The 23,691-nt window shown below is 37.9% G+C and overlaps 1 protein-coding gene across 2 annotated transcripts in view; it reads left to right on the top strand.

Moving 5' to 3' along the window:
* Window positions 1-23,691, top strand: part of dhfr (dihydrofolate reductase) — a 90,874-nt gene that overhangs the window by 27,021 nt on the left and 40,162 nt on the right. For both annotated transcript variants that reach the window (XM_039759257.1, XM_039759259.1), the window contains 2 exons: window positions 11,503-11,608; window positions 13,723-13,849. In XM_039759257.1, the coding sequence (XP_039615191.1) occupies window positions 11,503-11,608; window positions 13,723-13,849 (233 nt within the window). The remainder of the gene's footprint in view (window positions 1-11,502; window positions 11,609-13,722; window positions 13,850-23,691) is intronic.

The raw sequence follows: 23,691 nt of genomic DNA, 5'->3' as shown, positions 1-23,691 counted from the left end.
AGCTTCACTGGGCCACATATTTTGGAAGTGCACCAAATTAATTTCATTTTTGACAAAAATCATTGATTTCTTATCAGACAGGCATGGTGTCACAATCAGTCCTATCCAAATACAGCAGTGTTTACTGTACTCCCAGGTGGGCTTGAAGTGGAGAAGGACAAATTCATTGAAATTGCTTTTACCACAATACAAGTGCATAAACTTGCATTCCTGGCAGAATCTCAGCCCATCTGTAACAAGTCATTGGGTAATTGATGTTCTATATACTATTTTTGAAACTGGAAAAAATAAAATTCTCGCTTAGAGAATCTGTTTCAAACTTGGTAAGATTTAATCAATAACATGTTAGAATAACACTTTATATCAGGGAAAAGGACATTCTCCCTTTTTGGTTGTTTTTAAAGATTTGCTCTTGCTGTTGGCTGTCCTCTCTTTCTCTTGGGGAGAGGTTGAAATTTTGTTTTGTAAAAGTTTGACTAGACTGTATGTAATGTTATCTTTGTTGTATACTGTAAGTTAGACTTGATCATAAGAAATATTACTTTCTTCAAATAAGACATGAAAAAAAATGTCCACCAATAAATAGGAAAATGCATATGCCAAAAAATTGATTCATAAAACCTGGCTTAGACAAATTTTCGTGCAGTGTACCTTTATGAATTTACCTTCCTGTAAATATAGGTGCCAAACAGGTGTCTTGAAACGCACCTGGTTGCCACCCTTAAACAACCATATTTGGACTATGCTAATCAATCTTCTACGTATGCAATGATAATGCTGCAGAACTTCATTGACTGATAGAGCAGCTTCCCTCCTGACTCATCAAGTTCAGTTCTATGCTGTGCTCAAGAGCATGTGCAGCATTGTAGAGACTCTCCTTTGTGTTCTCGGGGTCGGGAAACGGCATAAAGGACCAGCATCTGAGCAAGTACCAACTAACACCTGGCACACAATGATGTACTGATGTACTGTAGTTATTGTAACTATGAATCTGAGGGTTCAGCCAGTTACCTTACCAACAAGCCAGCCACCACATACAGTTAGGTCCATAAATATTTGGACAGAGACAATTTTTTTCTAATTTTGGTTCTGTCCATTACCACAATGAATTTTAAATGAAGCAACTCAGATGCAGTTGAAGTGCAGACTTTCACTTTTAATTCAATGGGGTGAACAAAACGATTGCATAAAAATGTGAGGCAACTAAAGCATTTTTTTAACACAATCCCTTCATTTCAGAGGCTCAAAAGTAATTGGACAATTGATTCAAAGGCTATTTCATGGGCAGGTGTGGGAAAGTCCGTCGTTATGTCATTATCAATTAAGCAGATAAAAGGTCTGGAATTGATTTGAGGTGTGGTGCTTGCATGTGGAAGATTTTGCTGTGAACAGAAAACATGCAGTCAAAGGAGCTCTCCATGCAGGTGAAAGAAGCCATCCTTAAGCTGTGAAAACAGAAAAAACCCATCCGAGAAATTGCTACAATATTACGAATGGCAAAATATACAGTTTGGTACATCCCGAGATAGAAAGCAAGCACTGGTGAACTCAGCAACGCAAAAAGACCTGGACCTCCACGGAAGACAACAGTGGTGGGTGATCGCAGAATCATTTCCATGGTGAAGAGAAACCCCTTCACAACAGCCAACCAAGTAAACAACACCACTCTCCAGGGGGTAAATATATCAATATCCAAGTCTACCATAAAGAGAAGACTGCATGAAATTAAATGCAGAGGGTGCACTGCATGGTGCAAGCCAATCATAAGCCTCAAGAATAGAAAGGCAAGATTAGACTTTGCTAAAGAACATCTAAAAAAGCCAGCACAGTTCTGGAAAAACATTCTTTGGACAGATGAAACCAAGATCACCCTCTACCAGAATGATGGCAAGAAAAAAGTATGGAGAAGGCGTGGAACAGCTCATTATCCAAAGCATACCACATCTGTAAAACACAGTGGAGGCAGTGGGATGGCTTGGGCATGCATGGCTGCCAGTGGCACTGGGACACCGAATGAATCCTGAGGTGTTCAGAGACATACTGTCTGCTGAAATCCAGCTAAATGCAGTCAAATTGATTGGGCAGCATTTCATGATACAGATGGACAATGACCCAAAACATGCAGCCAAAGCAACCCAAAAGTTTATTAAAGCAAAGAAGTGGAAAATTCTTGAATGGCTACGTCAGTTACCTGATCTTAACCCAATTGAACATGCATTTCACTTGTTGAAGACTAAACTTCAGACACTTTTCAACCATGTATTAGAAATGAACATTTTATTTCCATTTATTTAATTTGTCCAATTACTTTTGAGCCCCTGAAATGAAGGGATTGTGTTAAAAAATGCTTTAGTTGCCTCACATTTTTATGCAATTGTTTTGTTCACCCCACTGAATTAAAGCTGAAAGTCTGCACTTCAACTGCATCTGAGTTGTTTCATTTAAAATTCATTGTGGTAATGTGCAGAACCAAAATTAGAAAAAGTTGTCTCTGTCCAAATATTTATAGACCTAACAGTACAATACCATCATGTCTGCCAAAGCAACATTGCCTTAAAATAAATGAATCATGGCTTAACACAGGCAGCCAAGCCATGACTTTTGTCAGTCTCATCTTGGCATCATATGTGGCTTGTGTATTAATGGAGCATAGAAAAAAAGGCCTCATTCTCACTAGGTACCCTTATTGTAGTTTGTGCAGTAAAATGCTCGGATTATGTTAGGAATAGGGTTTCAAATTCGCCAAAAATTGTTTTGAATATTCAAATTAAAAATAAGTAAATATTTGAAAATATTCAAACTTAGGTTAACAATTGTGGACGTTGCATGTACATTTGTAAGTGCTTTTTTAATACTTTATTATGGTAACTGCTTCAGCAGTGGCCACCCCAAAAACAAACACCAAAAAAAATGGTACTCTGGCAACTGTTATTTAAATAATAAGAACAATCAAAACTTAGGCCATCTGCACCACCATATCTATTTCTGAATGTAAAAGTCTTTCTTGAGATGAAAAGCCAATAAAGCAGCCGCAAAAAGTAGCTGGAATCTTTATAAGCCACATGGGCTGGCATTGTGCTTAGCTACATTATTATAATTTTTTTTTACTTGTGTATTTCCAGATCTTGCAGTGTGTATGACACTGTTACATTGTTCCAATTTGCAACACTCGGCAAGAGTCCTTTGGTGCAAACTTATTGTGACAAGTCTTGTTGCAAGACAGGCACAGGCAGAGTGGTTTAAGACCGGAGGAATACCAGCTAGGCATATTGTAGACAGACTTGATTATTTTGGAGGTGTGTAAGGGGCAGAAGTAGGGTAATGTCTATATTGTGGTATTCACAATAAAAGGCCGGTTGGCACCTGTGGACATGCCCGAAAAAATAGTTTCCGTTGTGGCTTATGGCTTCGTCATGGTAACAAGTTAAATTTCTATACAATCTGTCTAATTTTTTTTTATCTTTCACATATAGCAATATTTAAAGATGACCTAAATATTTCTATTACACTTCATCATTTTAGATATAATATGTCAAGCCAATTGTCTAAGACTGAAGGCTGACGGAGCTCTATAAACCTGGAGTTTAAAACCATTGTAATAAAAGGAAAATCAGAATTATAACCATTATTTTCCCTTTGCTTTAATAAGAAGATCTTAGCATTAAAATACTGGGATCTCGGGTATAAGAGAGAAGTCAACAAAATAAGATGCAAAATGATACTTTTAAGGCAGGTGGGAATTGCAACTACAAAAAAAACAGAAAAAAACTATGTTGTGAATGGCTGCACCTGTAAGCTTAACTAATGCAGATAACATATTAACCATTCAAAATTATGAAAAGGCTTTGCACAGCACACCTAGGGCCTCCTGTATAACGCCGGGTGTAGAACTCGCACTATAAAATGACGTAAGCACAAAAGCCAAAATGTATTTACACACAGAAAAATCCAGATGCAGGAATCTGTGCGTTCGCCAGCTTCCGCGTTCTTCCGCTACATAAATCCCAGTCACTGTGAAAAGTAATGCTTGTGCACGCGCCTCCTGTCCCGCCCCAACTCCTTCCAGAATTACGCCTCTTTGAATATGCCAATAATATAAATAGCCCTTAAGCTCAGCCTTCTGTGAAAAGACAATGGTATTCGCTGAAATTCTTATATTTTTCCCCCGTGCTTTTCCCAAGTGGAGGCAAAGGAAAAACATACTATTTGTTGATTTAAACGGTGGTATAATCAACAAAAAAAAGTTGATCGAGTGACATAGCGTGTTGGAGAAACTTGAAAGCTCAAGTTCACAAAGTCGCACAGTGCTGGAAATAAAGAAGTTATCACATATCGAAGTCACCGTGAAAAACCAAGTCGTAGCCCACTGTCTGAGTGTCATATGAAAGCTTATTAGGGTACAGAGAAAAAAAAAAGGCACACAGTGGGGGGAAAAAACACAAAATGTCAACTTCAATCTCAAAATTTCCACTTTAATCATGTAGTTTATTTTGTCATTAAAGTAGAACATCATAAACTTCATCTTAAAATCGTTTAATTAACCAGTTTCTCAAATCACATCGTAATTAAAGTAGCATGTTAAATATATTGTTTTGTATGTTATCTTCAATGTGCTTTGTGTGAATCACTACATACTTCTTAAACTGGCTCTCTTCCTCCAACAGGACACAGAATCCATTACATTTGTGATATTACAGCCCTCTGAATAACTAAAATACTGAGATGTATACGTGATATCATTTTCATGATGATAGGAGTAAAAGTATGTTTTTGAACATGGGTTTCACGGTAGCGCAGTGATTGTACGTGACCTTTGATGAAATCATTTATTGCAGCAGTACTCGGGGGCAACTCTAGGCTCGTGGCGGCCCTGGGCAGAGAAAGAATCAGTGGCCCCTTCGTCCGCCAATGTCAATATGGTATCTTATGCATGGCGGATGGCCACGTCCGTTGCGGACACTGAATAGCCGCCTCATGCTCATGACACAAGCGTTTAACTTTTGTTTTTTGCTGTGTCGTTATTTTCTCTTTCTGTTTTACAGTGGTGTGAAAAACTATTTGCCCCCTTCCTGATTTCTTATTCTTTTGCATGTTTGTCACACAAAATGTTTCTGATCATCAAACACATTTAACCATTAGTCAAATATAACACAAGTAAACACAAAATGCAGTTTTTAAATGATGGTTTTTATTATTTAGGGAGAAAAAAAAATCCAAACCTGTGTGTAAAAGTAATTGCCCCATGAACCTAATAACTGGTTGGGCCACCCTTAGCAGCAATAACTGCAATCAAGCGTTTGCGATAACTTGCAATGAGTCTTTTACAGCGCTCTGGAGGAATTTTGGCCCACTCATCTTTGCAGAATTGTTGTAATTCAGCTTTATTTGAGGGTTTTCTAGCATGAACCGCCTTTTTAAGGTCATGCCATAGCATCTCAATTGGCTTCAGGTCAGCACTTTGACTAGGCCACAGGTGGATTTGCTGGTGTGTTTTGGGTCATTGTCCTGTTGCAGCACCCAAGATCGCTTCAGCTTGAGTTGACGAACAGATGGCCGGACATTCTCCTTCAGGATTTTTTGGTAGACAGTAGAATTCATGGTTCCACCTATCACAGCAAGCCTTTTAGGTCCTGAAGCAGCAAAACAACCCCAGACCATCAGACTACCACCACCATATTTTACTGTTGGTATGATGTTCTTTTTCTGAAATGCTGTGTTCCTTTTACGCCAGATGTAACGGGACATTTGCCTTCCAAAAAGTTCAACTTTTGTCTCATCAGTCCACAAGGTATTTTCCCAAAAGTCTTGGCAATCATTGAGATGTTTCTTAGCAAAATTGAGACGAGCCCTAATGTTCTTTTTGCTTAACAGTGGTTTGCGTCTTGGAAATCTGCCATGCAGGCCGTTTTTGCCCAGTCTCTTTCTTATGGTGGAGTCGTGAACACTGACCTTAATTGAGGCAAGTGAGGCCTGCAGTTCTTTAGACGTTGTCCTGGGGTCTTTTGTGACCTCTCGGATGAGTCCTCTCTGCGCTATTGTGGTAATTTTGTCGGCCGGCCACTCCTGGGAAGGTTCACCACTGTTCCATGTTTTTGCCATTTGTGGATAATGGCACTCACTGTGGTTCGCTGGAGTCCCAAAGCTTTAGAAATGGCTTTATAACCTTTACCAGACTGATAGATCTCAATTACTTCTGTTCTCATTTGTTCCTGAATTTCTTTGGATCTTGGCATAATGTCTAGCTTTTGAGGTGCTTTTGGTCTACTTCTCTGTGTCACGCAGCTCCTATTTAAGTGATTTCTTGATTGAAACATGTGTGGCAGTAATCAGGCCTGTGAGTGGCTACGGAAATTGAACTCCGGTGTGATACACCACAGTTAGGTTATTTTTAACAAGGGGGCAATTACTTTTTCACACAGGGGCATGTAGGTTTGGATTTTTTTTCTCCCTAAATAATAAAAATCATCATTTAAAAACTGCATTTTGTGTTTACTTGTGTTATATTTGACTAATGGTTAAATGTGTTTGATGATCAGAAACATTTTGTGTGACAAACATGCAAAAGAATAAGAAATCAGGAAGGGGGCAAATAGTTTTTCACACCACTGTAACTATTTCACATTAAAGCAAGCAGTTAACCTATATTAAAAAAAATAGTAAAATGTAATAATTTGAAAGTAAATTATGTTTCATGATGTGTTAGTTATTCATTGTGTTATACGATTTTGTTCTGTTTAGATTTGAAATTAACACGCAAATACTTTTTAAACGTACACTTTTAATGTAAAACTTCAGTAAAAACTGTTTTTTTAATTAAATTTTCTTGCAACATCGCTTTGAATTTTGATTCCGTGTTTGGACTTGCATCGTGAAAACGCAGTGTATAACTGCCCGTGAGTGAATTTTGTTTCTTTCTCTCTAATAAATAAACAACTTTTTCGAATGTTTGGCTTTGTGATTTGTTAATTGTCTTTGCAAAAGCTATTCTAATGGGAAACTGTTAACGTTTTAGTACAAATAGTATATCAAGGTCTCCTTTGGTGTCTGATGTACCAATGTAACGGGACATGTACTACATTACCTTTCTTGGATACATCCTTCTTTCAACAGTAATTCGGGCGGTGGAAGATTGTATGGTGTTAACAGTTGTAAATATTCTTCCGGATATTGTAAGTTGATGTTTTCATCTTCCACACGATCATCACCAACTGTTTCAGCATAGTCTATTGAAACGCAATTTGCCATGTAACCAATCGACAATTTTCGAGTTAATTCGTTTGACTTCATTGTTTTTTGGTGCTAGGCTTGCCTGTGTACTTATTTCTTCAGTTGATAACGCTTCGCGATCAAATTCTTCAATAAGATTTGGACATAATTATTTTTTTTTTGGGAACATAAAGTGGGGAAAATGTAAAAATTTATAAGAGGTACTGCAAGAGAGCAAGAACTGTGTCTGTCAAAAGCATTGATACGATTGAGAGGTAAGAGGGCCGTATGCGTGGTTGAATATGGTTGAGAGGAGGGCGTCACTTGAAAAAATCTCATGGCCAAAGTCTCGTATCGCGGGACTTGAAATTATGTCTTTGGAAAAAGTCTCGTCTCAGGCTTTCCTTTTATAATAGAGAGAAATATTAATTAGATCTGCCTTAGTGTATAAATATTTTAATTAGAAAACCTTTTTCTGATAAGAGTGAAGGGTTTGTTTGCATTCTATTGGTTACATTTTGCTTAAAAATACCTGGTTGATTTTTGTATTTAGTATACTCTTACATTTATTAGAAATTACTATAGTAATAATCAATGATCATAAACAAAGTTAAAGTGGTATATGTTTCTGTTTTGTTGATTTAATCTGTGTAAAGCACCTTATGTTGCATGTACAGTGGGATGCAAAAGTTTGGGCAACCTTGTTAATAGTCATTATTTTCCTGTATAAATCGTTGGTTGTTATGATAAAAAATGTCAGTTAAATATATCATATAGGAGACACACACAGTGATATTTGAGAAGTGAAATGAAGTTTATTGGATTTACAGAAAGTGTGCAATAATTGTTCAAACAAAATCAGGCAGGTGCATAAATTTGGGCACCACAAAAAAGAAATGAAATCAATATTTAGTAGATCCGCCTTTTGCAGAAATTATAGCCTCTAAACACTTCCTGTAGGTTCCAATGAGAGTCTGGATTGTGGTTGAAGGTATTTTGGACCATTCCTCTTTACAAAACATCTCTAGTTCATTCAGGTTTGATGGCTTCCGAGCATGGATAGCTCTCTTTAACTCACACCACAGATTTTCAATTATATTCAGGTCTGGGGACTGAGATGGCCATTCCAGAACGTTGTACTTGTTCCTCTGCATGAATGCCTCAGTGGATTTTGAGCAGTGTTTCGGGTCGTTGTCTTGTTGAAAGATCCAGCCCCGGCGCAGCTTCAGCTTTGTCACTGATTCCTGGACATTGGTCTCCAGAATCTGCTGATACTGAGTGGAATCCATGTGTCCCTCAACTTTGACAAGATTTCCAGTCCCTGCACTGGCCACACAGCCCCACAGCATGATGGAACCACCACCATATTTTACTGTAGGTAGCAGGTGTTTTTCTTGAAATGCTGTGTTCTTTTTCCTCCATGCATAACGCCCCTTGTTATGCCCAGATAACTCAATTTTTGTTTCATCAGTCCACAGCACCTTATTCCAAAATGAAGCTGGCTTGTCCAAATGTGCTTCAGCATACCTCAAGCGGCTCTGTTTGTGCTGTGGGCGTAGAAAAGGCTTCCTCTGCATCACTCGCATACAGCTTCTCCTTGTGTAAAGTGCGCCGAATGGTTGAACGATGCACAGTGACTCCATCTGCTGCAAGATGATGTTGTAGGTCTTTGGTGCTGGTCTGTGGGTTGACTCTGACTGTTCTCACCATTTGTCGCTTCTGTCTATCCGAAATCTTTCTTGTTCTGCCACTTCGAGCCTTAACTTGAACTGAGCCTGTGGTCTTCCATTTCCTCAATATGTTCCTAACTGTGGAAACAGACAGCTTAAATCTCTGGGACAGCTTTCTGTATCCTTCCCCTAAACCATGATGGTGAACAATCTTTGTCTTCAAAATTAAAGGAGGAGGGAAACTTACAATTGACCCCCTTAAATACTCTTTCCCATTATAGGACTCACTTGTGTATGTAGGTCAGGGGCCACTGAGCTTACCAAGCCAATTTGAGTTCCAATAATTAGTTCTAAAAGTTTTGGAATCAATAAAATGACAACGGTGCCCAAATTTATGCACCTGCCTGATTTTGTTTGAATAATTATTGCACACTTTCTGTAAATCCAATAAACTTCATTTCACTTCTCAAATATCACTGTGTGTGTCTCCTATATGATATATTTAACTGACATTTTTTATAGTAACAACCAATGATTTATACAGGAAAATAATGACTATTAACAAGGTTGCCCACACTTTTGCATCCCACTGTATATGTATGATATGGTGCTATATAAATAAAGCTATTATTAAGACTGCAAGAGGGGCTTGCATGGCAATCTATAGCGAACTGATGCCTAAGCACATTTATGTTTCTGAATTTTTGCATTGCATAATTAAATATTAAGGGACATTATTTATATAAAAAGTGTTTCATGACTGATGCCCTCAAGTATGTATTCAATTGAAATGTGTTTTACATTATCAGACTCTAACAAGCTTGGCATTGCTATTATTCAAAGAGGACTGCGTTTTGTTGTGCCTGTGACCTTTGGGAAGCTTAAATAACATTATCTAGAGTCACTGATACAGCTTTGGATAAATACATTTTACAGAGACTCTCCAAGAAAAGAGTCAAACTAATTTTAACAGTTTGAACAGTAGTCAGGCGTTTGCTTCCATGAGAACTTTGTAATGCATGGCTTCAAGTAAATGCATATACTGTAAAGTTGTTTTTTTTTTTTTGTTTTTTTTTTGGGGGGGCAATGCTTTAGTCATCAGTAAATGCCAGTCAGTCCTTTAACATATATACATGATCCCACAGGGTTGCTGAAAGAAGCATTGAATGTGACCACAAACCTCTTTGTGAGAATCATCAGGACAAGTATCAGAAGAGACTTTTTGAGTGTTTCTATTTTATTGATATATCATCAATTACAGAACATTTTGGCCAGTAGAATTTAAAAGTTGAGTTGTATAATTGAATCTGTTAATATGTTATTTATTATTACCAAAAATGAATACTGGCTTTCTTTTCAGTCCTTAATTGTGCTGGTGGTTTAAATATTCTAATACATTAAGACCATAGCACACCAGGGTTGATCATAGAAGGCCTTCAAATGCAGTGTTTTTTCTACTATGAACATCTTTGCATTACTTTAATGTTAGAGATTTACTAACTTTGAATTGGTACTTTTTATAAGTTTGATTTTAATGATTTTATAGAACACATTCTTTTACCTGTTTATTACTTTATCTTTTCTATATATGTTTTGCTGACAAATAAGAGCCATATATAAATGGTGTAATGATTTAAATGTGGCATATTATTAACGCTTGTTTTTTTTTTTTCAATAAACAGTGTAATATTACCACTTTCCAATAAACACCCTGTAGCCATTTATTTTCTATACCCACGTTGTCCTGTGCAGGGCCTCGTTTAAAGATAGTGTAACTAAGAATGCTTCAACATTAGATAAGCTAAAAAATTGTGATACTGACATATATGTATATGTAGTTCATTTTCAATGAATAGGTTATGATGCTTTAGCATTTTGCAGTAAAATACAAGATTTAAGCAACATTAGGTTCTGGGATTTTTTTTTTTTTACCCTTTCTCCAAGGTTTTGTTTTTCATCAAATGGAAATTTAAAGGACTCTTAATCTATAATCTACTCAGTCTCTCAATCTATTCCGCTAAAATTCATCCTTAGCGTGGCACAGAGCAAAATAAGGGTTAATGCACTTACCCAAATCCTTTTTGGTGGAATCAATACCAGCTGAAATAAATCTAGCATCTCAATATAACCTACATTTACTAGCCAAGCACGGATTGTAGAATCCCCACTGGGTTATAGTGTATAATGCAGATTATCCGATTTAGTGTAATTTTCTGCAGATCTATTTATAGAATTGTGATCTTAAATGGGGAGAGTACAGGGCCAATTCACAAAACCCCATCAAGTATTTTGACTTGAAGTACTTTAGCATCAACCTCCCTGGTTTACCTTATAGCTGTTCAGAAGCAAATATGTAAAAATCATATGTGGTGCAATTATTGTATAGATATCACTGTTGAACTAGCACCAATGTTTGTTCCCACCTTACCCCTACACTATTAAGGATAGAAATACAACATCATGATCTGTCTCCAGGCTTATTCGTATTTTTTTTCCAGATACAATGGCACTAAAAATTGATTAGATTCAAGGAAGGCATAAGACAACTTTGTATTGCATGGCGGTCATTCAGTGTGTAAGTGATTGATTTATTTATTTATTTATTTATTTATTTTTCCTTCAACAGGAAGGCAGAATGTTGTTATAATGGGTCGGAAGACTTGGTTTTCTATCCCTGAGAGAAACAGGCCACTGAAGAACAGAATTAACATTGTGCTCAGCAGGGAGCTCCAGTAAGTTTTATTCCTTTCCTTTATGTTCCAGGTTACTCCAGAATACATCAGTTATTTTCTTCTCTTAGATAAAGAGCTTTGTGTATTGATTACCTGGAACTGTATCATATACCAGGAAAGTGCCATGGCAACTGTTGGAGAACCAGTGGATTTTTGCTCTTCTTGGGCTCTTTGTAGCTGCCTATCCTTCCAAACACTGGTATATCATCTGATCTGAGGTAACTCCTAGTGGTTGTGGAGTATGGGACCATCCTTCATAGACTATCCCCAAACTCTGGTGCTGAAGGGATGCTCGTGTGCATAACAGTCCACCATTTCATTTTCTCTTTTTATTCACTAAATGCTTATTTGAAACCCTTGGAAATATTTTTCCTGTATTATTGTGTTTCATAATCCATAGTAATTCCTTGTATGTCGTCTGTGAAAGAAAATTTTTAACTGAGGGGGTTCAAATTCAAGTTTTACACATCTTCCTTACACTTTATAAAATATTATTTTATTAATGTGTCTATCTGAGCTTTTAGAGTTTTAGGTGTGTGTTGCATTTAAATACTTATTTAACTTGATCTTAAAAATATTTCCCTGTACTCTATAGTGGTCCAGATACATCTGTGGATTGTTCCTTCCTTGTGCCCCATATTACTGGAATAGGCCGTACCATCCTATGACCCTGCATTGGGTTAATTGTGTTTGAGAATGTTATATTTTCTCTCATATTTAATAACCTTTGCAAGACTTACAAGCTGCCTCTGAAAACTATGATCATCAACTGATGTCTGACAGGAATCATCATATACATAATTAACTGAAAAAGATTTATTAGTCCGGGAAACACATTTTTTCACTAAGTATATAATAATCTGGTTCATACGTATTATTCATTTTTCAGTTTGCTTAAAAATAAACAATGGATAAAATTAGTATAGACAGTGTATGTATGTGTTTCATTCTAATATAGTGGAGAAGAAAAAATATGATAAAGGTAAATGTTATGGTTAATGTCCCAATATCAGTAGAGTACTCCATGGCAATGCTTATTCCTTCTAATTGTGAAATTAATTAAATGAGTGGTGTGCTCAGTGCAACACAGTTGGCCGAAATGGGAAGAGAAGGACACATGGTATTTGGCAACCCAGATTTACAGATGCAAGTCAAGACTGTTGTGTCTGAATGGAGTCTATGGTGAACCAAATCGCAACAGTAGCATGCATGGGTGTTAGGGATGGTTGACTTTAGTACCTGGCAACTCTGGTTTCACACACTTTAACATACATCCACGTCACATGGCAATTTTACAGCACTTCACATTATTCACCCAATTGAATTGATACAGGTCGCTCCATTTACAAATTACCACGGATCTAAAAGAGACTTCCTGTTACATGTACATCTGGCTCCCACAGCCTTGCACGCCAGCTGATGGTAACACTATTTTTAACTTGCTTTACTGGTATAAAGGAAAACTAGGAATTGCAGTATACATGAGTGCAGCTTGCATTTAACCCACTAGTCACTGGCAAGTTGTACATCAATTTGTTGATTACACATAATAAGCAAAAACTGGCCAGTTCTACAATATTGCCGAAAAACCTGTGCATCAACTAAAGGCCAAAAAGTGGGTACCCATTGCCTCAACCTAGCTGCCATTGACAACATGTCCACTATAAATGACGACTACTGCATCATGCATATGCTTGCAACATTTATGAAAAGCACTGGGCATCAGCTGCAGTGTTTACTCTCTTCTAGAGTTGGTAGTGCAAGTCATCCATCCATTCCTGATCCTGCTACTGCATGAAATGTGAGGTATTTTCTTTACAGGAGGATACAACCGTTCAAATTCCACTCCATGTTTATGGGTTGTTTGTCAACTGCCCTGGCCAGTATGCTTACTGCATCTCTCCTCAACTGAACATGTTTAAAGTCATTTTCTTAACAAACTCTGACAGTTCTCCTATCAGAATCTCAGGTCTATGGTCTGACACCTACAATGTGTTCTTAATTTTTGATGGTGGGGTGTATGTGTGTCTGTATACTCATTGATGTGTGTGTAGGTATTTTCACATGAAGTTTGCAACTTGTTTCCAAACATTTATGCTTATTTTACCTGATAGGGAGCCGCCTCAAGGAGCCCATTATGTTGCTGATAGCCTGACTTCTGCACTAAGCCTATTGGAATCCTCTGATCTGTCTACCAAAGTGGATGAGGTGTGGGTGATAGGTGGTAGCTCACTTTACAAGGTACTGATCCAAGTTTTTTGTTTTTATGTTTTTGCCAGCTTGGGAATTATTGACAAAAGTATAGTAACTTTGTCTTTAATAAGTGCAAACTGGTAGGTAAAGAATCTAAAAAAAAATACTTGGCTTGTTTTTAGCAGCTTTTGGGAAATGGACTGAGAAACTTAGATATTGGGACAATTGAGAAAAAGTGTGGACATTTTTAAAGAATTCTCCTAAATCTTCATAATATAATTCCCTGAATTAGAAGTAGTAAAAGGAGTAGTACATTTCTTAAAAAGCATAAAAATACATAATCGTCGTCATTATTTTCTTTAGCACATTTGCTTGTGAGGGTTGCAGTAGCAGATCTATCTTCAGCAACTTTCTTCAAGCCTTTCTCGAAGAAACTAGAAGCTCGCGGGACAATGAAGACAGATGTTTATTACAGCTTGTCCTGAGTCTTCTCCATAGTCTTTTCACATTGAGTTGTGCCTTGTGCAGATCGTTGGGCAGCAGCTTGGGGACACCTTAAGAACATGTCCATACAATCTGAACTTGCTTGTCTTTATCTGGGGAAGTATTGTTTCCTCTTCAAAGTGCTCATTTACCCTCACTGTCATGGAGAGTGATATAGACTAACCCTGTAATTTGATAGCTTTGTCCACAGGATTATTTCCTTTTTCACCAGTGCAGTCCTGTAACTGAACGGAACTGAAGGGCATGTAGATAACATTGGGAAAACTCCTGTGACCAACTAAGTATCTGTGGATGAACAAAAGTCAGGACATGATGAAATCCACATTGTTCCATTTGAATCCTGGGTTCATTTATCAGATGCAATCCCTGTTCTCGCACCTCAGCGTAAGATTTCCAAGGGAAGCTGAGTGGTGTTATTCCTCAATTGGAGCACATTCTTCTTTTGCCTCACCAAATGGCATCCACACACAGGCATTCACTTATGCCACTGCCACACCTGCCATATTTTTGGCTAGCTGGTACCTTTTATTCAGTCTGAACACTAGAATTACCAGAGCCTACGAAAAAACTCGTAGATCCGTCCCACCTTAAATCGCTTCGCACCTCTCCATCAGTGTCTTTTGTCCTGTAAATGTGTCAATAAGCAGCAAGCAGCCTGCTATCTCATCCCCCACCATCACACAGTTTTCTCAGCTCAAGTCTGTTTCCCTGCGTGTCAGTTGCTTAGAGTTATATAGAGTGAGAAGTCATGCAAAATGACACCTTTTATAAATCCTTTCCAGGTTAACTCTTGCCCTAAGTAGTTAAGGCTACTGGAATATTCTGAAGTGATGTCTGTGTTTGCATGCATATTTCCTGCTGACTTGCATTTTGAGTGTGTTCTCATGACTGAGCCAGTTATAAGACATCATTTTGAAGATTTTTATTCATAATATTAGCTTCTTAGTCAACATGTTAAAACAATTTGTAAAAATGCAAGTAAACTCTATGATTTAGCAGTTTATATAAGAACTACCACCAAAAGAAGTAATTATTTTTGTACAAGTTTCAGTCTCTTACAATGTGGTGTTGGAATTTTGGCCCTCTCTTCTATACAATGCTCCTTCATGTCATTTAGTGATGCTCCATTCAGGTTTTTTAAGGCCGATACCAATCACTGAATTCATGTTACTTAATTGGCCAATTCAGATTTTTTTTTCTTTTTCCCTTCAAAAACGTTTTATACTAATCTTCTGCATAACCAGACAAATAAAAGCCTTATGTCTTATGTTGAAGTGTATTTTTATAATTAATATATAGACCACAGGTTTTAACCATTCATTTTTTATTAACAAAATTAAGTTCTATAGGCTTAATTGTTCAGTGACCATAAAGTACTAAAATAATTTCCTTAAAATGCATACTTTTACTAAAATACTACAAAAATATTTATCCTTAATACATATGACATAAAAGAAAATAAAGTATTTCTATAATTATTCTACTTTCGGCTGGTCCCGTTAGGGGTTGCCACAGCTGATCATCTTCTTCCATATCTTTCTGTCCTCTGCATCTTGTTCTGTTACACCCATCACCTGCATGTCCTCTCTCACCACATCCATAAACCTCATTCACTTAGGCTTCCTCTTTTCCTCTTCCCTGGCAGCTCTATCCTAAGCATCCTTCTCCCAATATACTTAGCACCTCTCCTCTGCATATGTCCAAACCAACACAATCTTGCACCTCTGACTTTGTCTCCCAACCGTCCAACTTGAGCTGACCCTCTTATGTACTCATTTCTAATCCTATCCATCCTTGTCACACCCAGTGCAAATCTTAGCATTTTTAACTCTGCCATCTCCAGCTCTGCCTCCTGCTTTCTGGTCAGTGCCACCGTCTCCAACCCATATAACATAGCTGATCTCACTACCGTCCTGTAGACCTTCCCTTTCACTCTTGCTGATACCTGTCTGTCACAAATTACTCCTGACACTCTTCTCCACCCATTCCACCCTGCCAGTACTCTCTTTTCACCTCTCTTCTACAATCCCTGTTACTCTGTACTGTTGATCCCAAGTATTTAAACTCATCCACCTTTGCCAACTCTACTCCCTCGAATTGAATGCATCCATCACTCCTACCACAGACCTGACCACTGTCACATTTCCCTCATACATATCCCGTACAACTCTTACGTACTTCTCTGCCACATGACTTCCTCATACTATACCACAACTCCTCTCAAGGCACCATGTCATATGCTTTCTCCAGGTCCACAAAGACACAATGCAACTCCTTCTGGCCTTCTCTAAACTTCTCCATCAACATCCTCAGAGCAAACATTGCATCTGTGGTGTTCTTTCTTGGCATGAAAACATACTGCTGCTCACTAATCATCACCTCACTTATTAATCTAGCTTCCACTACTCATTCCCATAACTTCATGCTGTGGCTCATCAGTTTTATTCCCCTGAAGTTACTACAGTCCTGCACATCCTCCTTATTCTTAAATGTTGGCACCAGTGCAGTTCTTCTCCACTCCACAGGTATCCTCTCACTTTCCAAGATTCCATTAAACAATCTGGTTAAAAACTCCACTGCCATCTCTCCTAAACACCTCCATGCTTCCACAGGTATGTCAACTGAACCAACGTCCTTTCCATTTTTCATCCTCTTCATAACTGTCCTTACTTCCTCCTTTCTAATCCGTTGCACTTCCTGATTCACTATCTCCACATCATCTAACCACCTCTCTCTCTCGTTCTCTTCTTTCATCAGCCACTAAAAATACTCTTTCCATCTGCTCAACACACTCTGCTCGCTTGTAAGTACGTTTCCATCTTTATCCTTTATCGCCCTAACCTGCTGAACATCTTTCCCTGCTCGGCCCCTCTGTCTAGCCAATCAATACAGATCCTTTTCTCCCTCCTTAGTGTCCATCATCTCACACAACTCATCATACACCTTTTCTTTAGCCTTCGTCACCTCCCTCTTTACCTTGGTCCTTATCTCCTTGTACTCTTGTCTACTTTCTGCATCTCTCGACTATCCCACTTCTTCTTTGCCATCCTCTTCATCTGTATACTCTCCTGTATTTCCTCATTCCACCACCAGGTTTCCTTTTCCTCTTTCCAGATGTCACGCCAAGCACCCTTCTTGCTGTCACCCTTACTAAATCAGCTGTAGTTTCCCAGCTGTCAGGTAACTCTTCACTGCCACCCAGTGCCTGTCTCACCTCCTCCCTAAACTCAATCTTGCAGTCTTCCTTTTTCAACTTCCACCATTTGATCCTTGGCTCTGTCCTCACTCTGTTCCTCATCTTGATCTCCAACTTCATTCTACAGACCACCATCCTATGCTGCTTAACTATACTTTCCGCTGCCACCACTTTGCAGTCTTCAATATCCTTCAGATCAGCTCTTCTTGTATGGAATGTTTGCAATAAAAAAAAAAAAATCAACTCTTCTGCATAGGATGTAATCTACATGTGTGAATCTTTCTCCACTCTTGTACGTAATCCTATGTTCCTCCCTCTTCTTAAAATATGTATTCACCACAGCCATGTACATCCTTTTGGCAAAATCCACTATCCTTTGACCTTCTTCATTCCACTCCTTGACACCATACCTATCCATCGCCTCCTTGTCTCCACTGTTCCCTTCACCAACATGCCCACTGAAATCAGCTCCAATCACCTCTTTCTGTTCTTTGGGTACACTTTTCATCACTTCATCCAACTCACTCTAAAAATCTTCTTTCTCACCCATTGCACACCCAACTTGCATATGTATTAACAACATTCATCATCACACCTCCAATTTCCAGCTTCATAATCATTACTCTGCCTGACACTCTTTTCACCTCCAAAACACTCTTGACGTAATAAATAACTCCCACCCCATTTCTCCTCCCATCCACACCATGATAGAACAATTTGAATCCACCTCCAATCCACCTGGCCTTTCTCCCCCTCCCATTTAGTTTCTTGCACGCAAAATATATCAACCTTCCTTCTCTCTATCATATCTGCTAACTCGCTCCCCTTACCAATCATACTGCCAACATTTAAAGTTCCTACCCTCAGTTCCACTCTTTAGTTTCCTCCTGCCTCCGGACACGTATCCCCACCCTAAAAAAACTGTGCCCCCAGTTTCTGTATCTTCCATGACTTCCATGGCTTTGAGGAGTCAGTGGAGGCTGTAACAGAGAAGCTTGTTGCCATGGTTAAACAGCTTAATTTGGATATGGAGCTTGAGGATGTCACAGAGCTACTGGCATCACATGGAGAGGAACTGTCTGCTGAGGACCTCATTCAGCTGGAGAAGCAACTGATTGAAGAGATAGAAACCCTAGAATCAGAGATTTACCACAAAGGGTTTGACAGAAGGTTTTTCTATGATAGAGGATGGGTTGGCAAAATTTCAGGCTGAGGACCCGAGCCATGACAGATTCAGCAAGGTCTACAGAGCTGTTTATATAGATGATATGACTTATCATCTATATATATGTGTGGCAGAAAAGTAATGAGACTGATTTTTTATTTACCAAACTTTTTATTTTTTTCAAACATCAATGTTATCCCCTTCAAAGTAGTTCCCTTGGGCAGCTACACACCGATGGAGACGTTGTTCCCAATGTTGGTAGCAGCACTGGAAGTCTTCAACCGGTATGGTCTTCAGCATGTCCGTTACACTCTTTTGGATGTTTTCTAAAGTCCCGAAATGATGTCCTTTGAGGACATTTTCAGTTTAGGAAAAAGGAAAAAGTCACAAGGACTGAGGTCAGGTGAATAAGGGGGCTGGGGAACCACAGGAATGCCTTTTTAGGTCAAAAATTCTGTTATGTAGAGGGCAGTTTTTCGGCACCATTTTGGCACAGACCTTTCACATGTGCAAATGTTCAGTCAAAATTTGATGAACGGTAAATCTGTTCAAATTTCATTGTTCACTCAACATTCTTAATGTTAAACGATGGTCTGATCTCACAAGAGTGTTCACCGTCGATGTTTTCATTGGTTTTCGGTTGAAGTCCTCCCTGAACGGTGTTCATCTTCAGCGTGTTTTCTGCCTTCCAAAATGATTTGTGCCAGCGAAAAACTTGAGCTCGGGATAAAGAATGTTCCCCATAGGCCTGTTTTAACTTTTCAAACGTCACACTTGCCGTTTAATGGCACAACGTTGCTCCAAATTCCGCTGTTCCATTTTGCGTGACGCACAACCAAAACACAACTTCGCTAATAGCAGTCACAAAAATCACGTAGTTAACGGAAGGAGTTGAAACCGCACTGAGCTATGGGAGTGTACTGATACGCAGTTCTATCAAGGACAACAGCGCAGCGTTGCCAGATCGCTTGCAGTGTTGCCAGTCTCATTACTCTTCTGCCACACCTCGTATATGAAGTGGGCCGCTACATCTCTTTTGCCACATTTAATGTGGAACCTGTGTAAATTCGTTCTCTGGTGGAGTGTTTGTCCAGTTTCTCCCACATAGAATGCAGTGTCAGGAAATTTCATGCAGAGAATTAGGTAGACCACATTAGATGATTTGCACGAAAATGATCCCTTTATGTGATGTTCAAGTCGGCAGTGTGGTATAACTATATGGTCAGTATTATAAATGTAGGCACATTGTTTTACATCTTTTCTGTAGGCAGGGAAATCTGCCATTTCCTGATGGTTCACTTAGGGAGCTCCGGACAGTTAGTTGCTGAAGGTTTGGTGGTTGTCTGTATGCCAGGAGGTGAGGTTTAGGAAATACATTTTTCAGTGTTTGGTCATTGTTTAGCATTGGCTGTAGCGGCCCACTTCATCAGCCATGGACACTGTGAGAGGGACTTTAAAATCACAGTGCTTATTGGCAACTTCAAAACACAGCAAGAGAGAAAAAAATGGGAAGCTAAACTCATCATAAAATTTAATACATTAGAACATGGCTTCATACAGGAGAAAGTTGGGTGAAATGACAACTTTCTCCTGTTTCAATCTATGGCTAACACGGTACAACACTCTACTAACATGGCTTGAATAAGACAAGAGTTTTTTGGCCAGATATGAGGATTGTTTACATCTCTCAGAATGACACAGACAACCTGTCTACAGATCCACATCGTTTTGAAAAACTCATTACAAACTTCAAAAGACTTTGGTAGACAGTTATCTTATCCAAAGATCTTGACCATGCATTGTTCTTCTCTCTCTTGTTAAATTAACCCTAGCCTGAATGAATCTATTCATTTTTTACATTTAAGATTTCTCATTTAAAGATTTACCAATGTTGTTTCTTGTCCTAGAGTGTATATAAACACGGGAACCTCCAGTTTCTGTATTACATCTTGCCTGAAGAAATGGCCTGAGTTGCCTCGAAAGCATGCATATTGTAATCTTTTTAGTTAGCCAATAAAATGTGTCATTTTGCTTGGCTTTTCTCTACATTCATAATGGCTAAGGGCCGGTTTATACTTCACGCTCAGAACACGTATGTGCCCCCGTCATGGCTCCCACGCATTCCCAGCGTTCATTTGACGTGTCCTCTGAGCAGCTCCTCAGAAATTAACGCGACGCGTGCACGAGTTGCAGTACCAGCAAAAAGTCGGGGGGGCAGTGTGCTAAAAGTCGGAACGTGACGTCAGAGTCTCTGTTTACTATCTACATGTGACAGCAAGCCTCTATGGAGATCCTTCGGGGATTGATGTGCGCACGTTGCTGTTTGATGAATGGCTCAAATACAGCGCTATACATTATGTAGTCGATGTGAAGTTGCAAAAAAAAAAATAGACGGCACAAAAGATAGTATGTGAGACTTTTAAAATGTATCGTGTCATTTATATTTTTTATGTTTTCATTTTTGCAACTTAACAACAGCAACATAATGTATAGCGTTATATTTGAGCCACTAATAAAAAAATAAAGGACACAGTGAAAATGTGTATTTTGTGATTATAGTGGAAATTTCGGCTTTAATCTCGAAATGTCCACTTTAACCTCGTAGTTTACTTTATCATTAAAGCAGATGGTCATAAACGTCATCCCAGTTTTTATTCGCTGTGAGCTTCTTGGACCTTACAGCAGGTAAAGTAAAACAGTAAAAAATAGATAGCACAAAAGATGGTATGTGAGACTTTTAAAATGTATCGTGTCATTACGATCGGGAATATGTGACGCTTGAATATAAAAGCACCACGAATGAATCTGTATGTCGGCATTTTGCTTCAGCAGCGGAAAGCAGCATTAGATCGCCAAACAGAACAAATTAAATGTATGATATTCCAACTCTCTGCACATTTAGAATCTTTAGATTTATACTTGATATCACTTTCATGATGAAATGCATTAAAATGTGTATGTTACATTTTACATATTTCGTTTAAATAATGAATACTGTTAATAAATACATACATGGGGGAATAATTACACACATGGGGGTGTCACGGTGGCGGAGCGATAGCACTGCTGTCTCACAGGGAGTTATGTTGCTGGTATTTTCTGCTTGCATTCCACACTGTGCTCCGGTTTCCTTCCAAAGATATGCAGATTTGGGGACGCTAGTGTATGTGTGTGCTTGTATTCACCTTGCGATGAGCTGAGGCCTCGTCAAGGGACTGTTTCTCACTCGTGCCCAATGCTTCCTGGAATGGACACATACATCCCTGGATTTATGGATTTAATCAATAAACATCCTTTTCAGAGATATTGCGGTAAGGTGTTATCGGAATTTAATAGGTGTTTTAGGCAATACACAACACAGAGAAGCCGAACATGTTCTCACCGCGATAATATCTCGCACTGCCACCTGGTGGATTCCTCCAAATTTACGTAAAGTACGCGCGCAAGTATAAACACTACAACGCTTGCGTAGCAGGAGCGTCCGCTGCAGCATGCGTCGCGTCGCGTGAAGTATAAATGAGCCCTAACGCGACGCGTATGCGAGTTGCAGTACCAGAAAAAAGTTGGGGGGCGTCGTGTGCTAAAAGTTGGAACGTGACGTCAGAGTCTCTGTTTACTATCTACAACTGACAGAAAGCCGCTACGCAGATCCTACGGGGATCGATGTGCATGCTTCTCAGTTTGATGAATGGTTCGATGTGATGAAACAAAATGCCGACATACAGATGGATTCGTGGAGCTTTTAAGCGTTGCATATTCCCAATCGTAATGACACAATACATTTTTAAAGTCTCACATACGATCTTTTGTGCCGTCTTTTTTTTTTTTTTTTAGCGCTATATTTGAGCCACAGAGAAAAAAAAATTAAAGGACATGGTGAGAACGTGTATTTTGTGATTAAAGTGGAAATTTCTACTTTAATCTCAATGTCCACTTTAACCTCGTAGTTTACTTTATTATTAACTAGCAAAATACCCGTGCTTCGCAGAAAGCGAAGTACTGCTTTTAAATTTTTATTATGAAGAAAAGTAAACCTTTTTAATCTGAGGGAAAATATACCAATAATTATTTAAGGATCTCTTTGTATACCACGTTGTCAGTTCAGCACTCAGGTTGTAATATGACCAAGCTGTGTGAGCTAACTGTTGTGTGTATGTGTGTGTGTGTATATATATATATATATATATATATATATATATATATATATATATATATATATATATATATATATATATATATATATATATATATATATATATATATATATATATATATATATATATATATATATATATATATATATATATATATATATATATATATATATATATATACACACACACATTATATATATATATATATATATATATGTGTGTGTATGTATATATATGTGTGTGTATGTATATGTATATATATATATATGTATATATATATATATATGTATATATACCATCAAAATACCAGCAAATGGCGTGAGAAGTAGTGTGTTAAAGAAGCAATGAAAAAGAAAAGGAAACATTTTGAAAATAACGTAACATGATTGTCAATGTAATTGTTTTGTCACTGTTGTGAGTGATGAGTGTTGCTGTCATATATATATATATATATATATATATATATATATATATATATATACATATATATATATATATATATATATATATATATATATATATATATATATATTTACACACACACACAAACAAGTGCAAGTCTGCGTGGATATTATGAACGTATTTGTTCAAGTTCTATTTAAATTTTAAATAGAAGGAATTTTTATTTAGTCGACAGAAATATCTTTGGTAGGAATGGTAAAAACAGACAGGAATATTATTCCTGAATAAATCAAATCAAACCTTAAACAACTTATAATATTTTGCTCTCCATAAAAATATATCCTGTCTAAATTATACAAGTTAGAAATAAAGTAAACCATTAAAAGAACAAACATTCAAATTTCTTTACTCTTATGTAATTTTATATTTTATCTATACTAATAAAAGGCAAAGCCCTCACTCACTCACT

Source organism: Polypterus senegalus, chromosome 7 (assembly GCF_016835505.1).
Source record: "Polypterus senegalus isolate Bchr_013 chromosome 7, ASM1683550v1, whole genome shotgun sequence".
Lineage (NCBI taxonomy): Eukaryota > Metazoa > Chordata > Cladistia > Polypteriformes > Polypteridae > Polypterus > Polypterus senegalus.
Note: the sequence above shows the minus strand (reverse complement) of the source record. Positions and strands in the feature narration are given on the sequence as shown.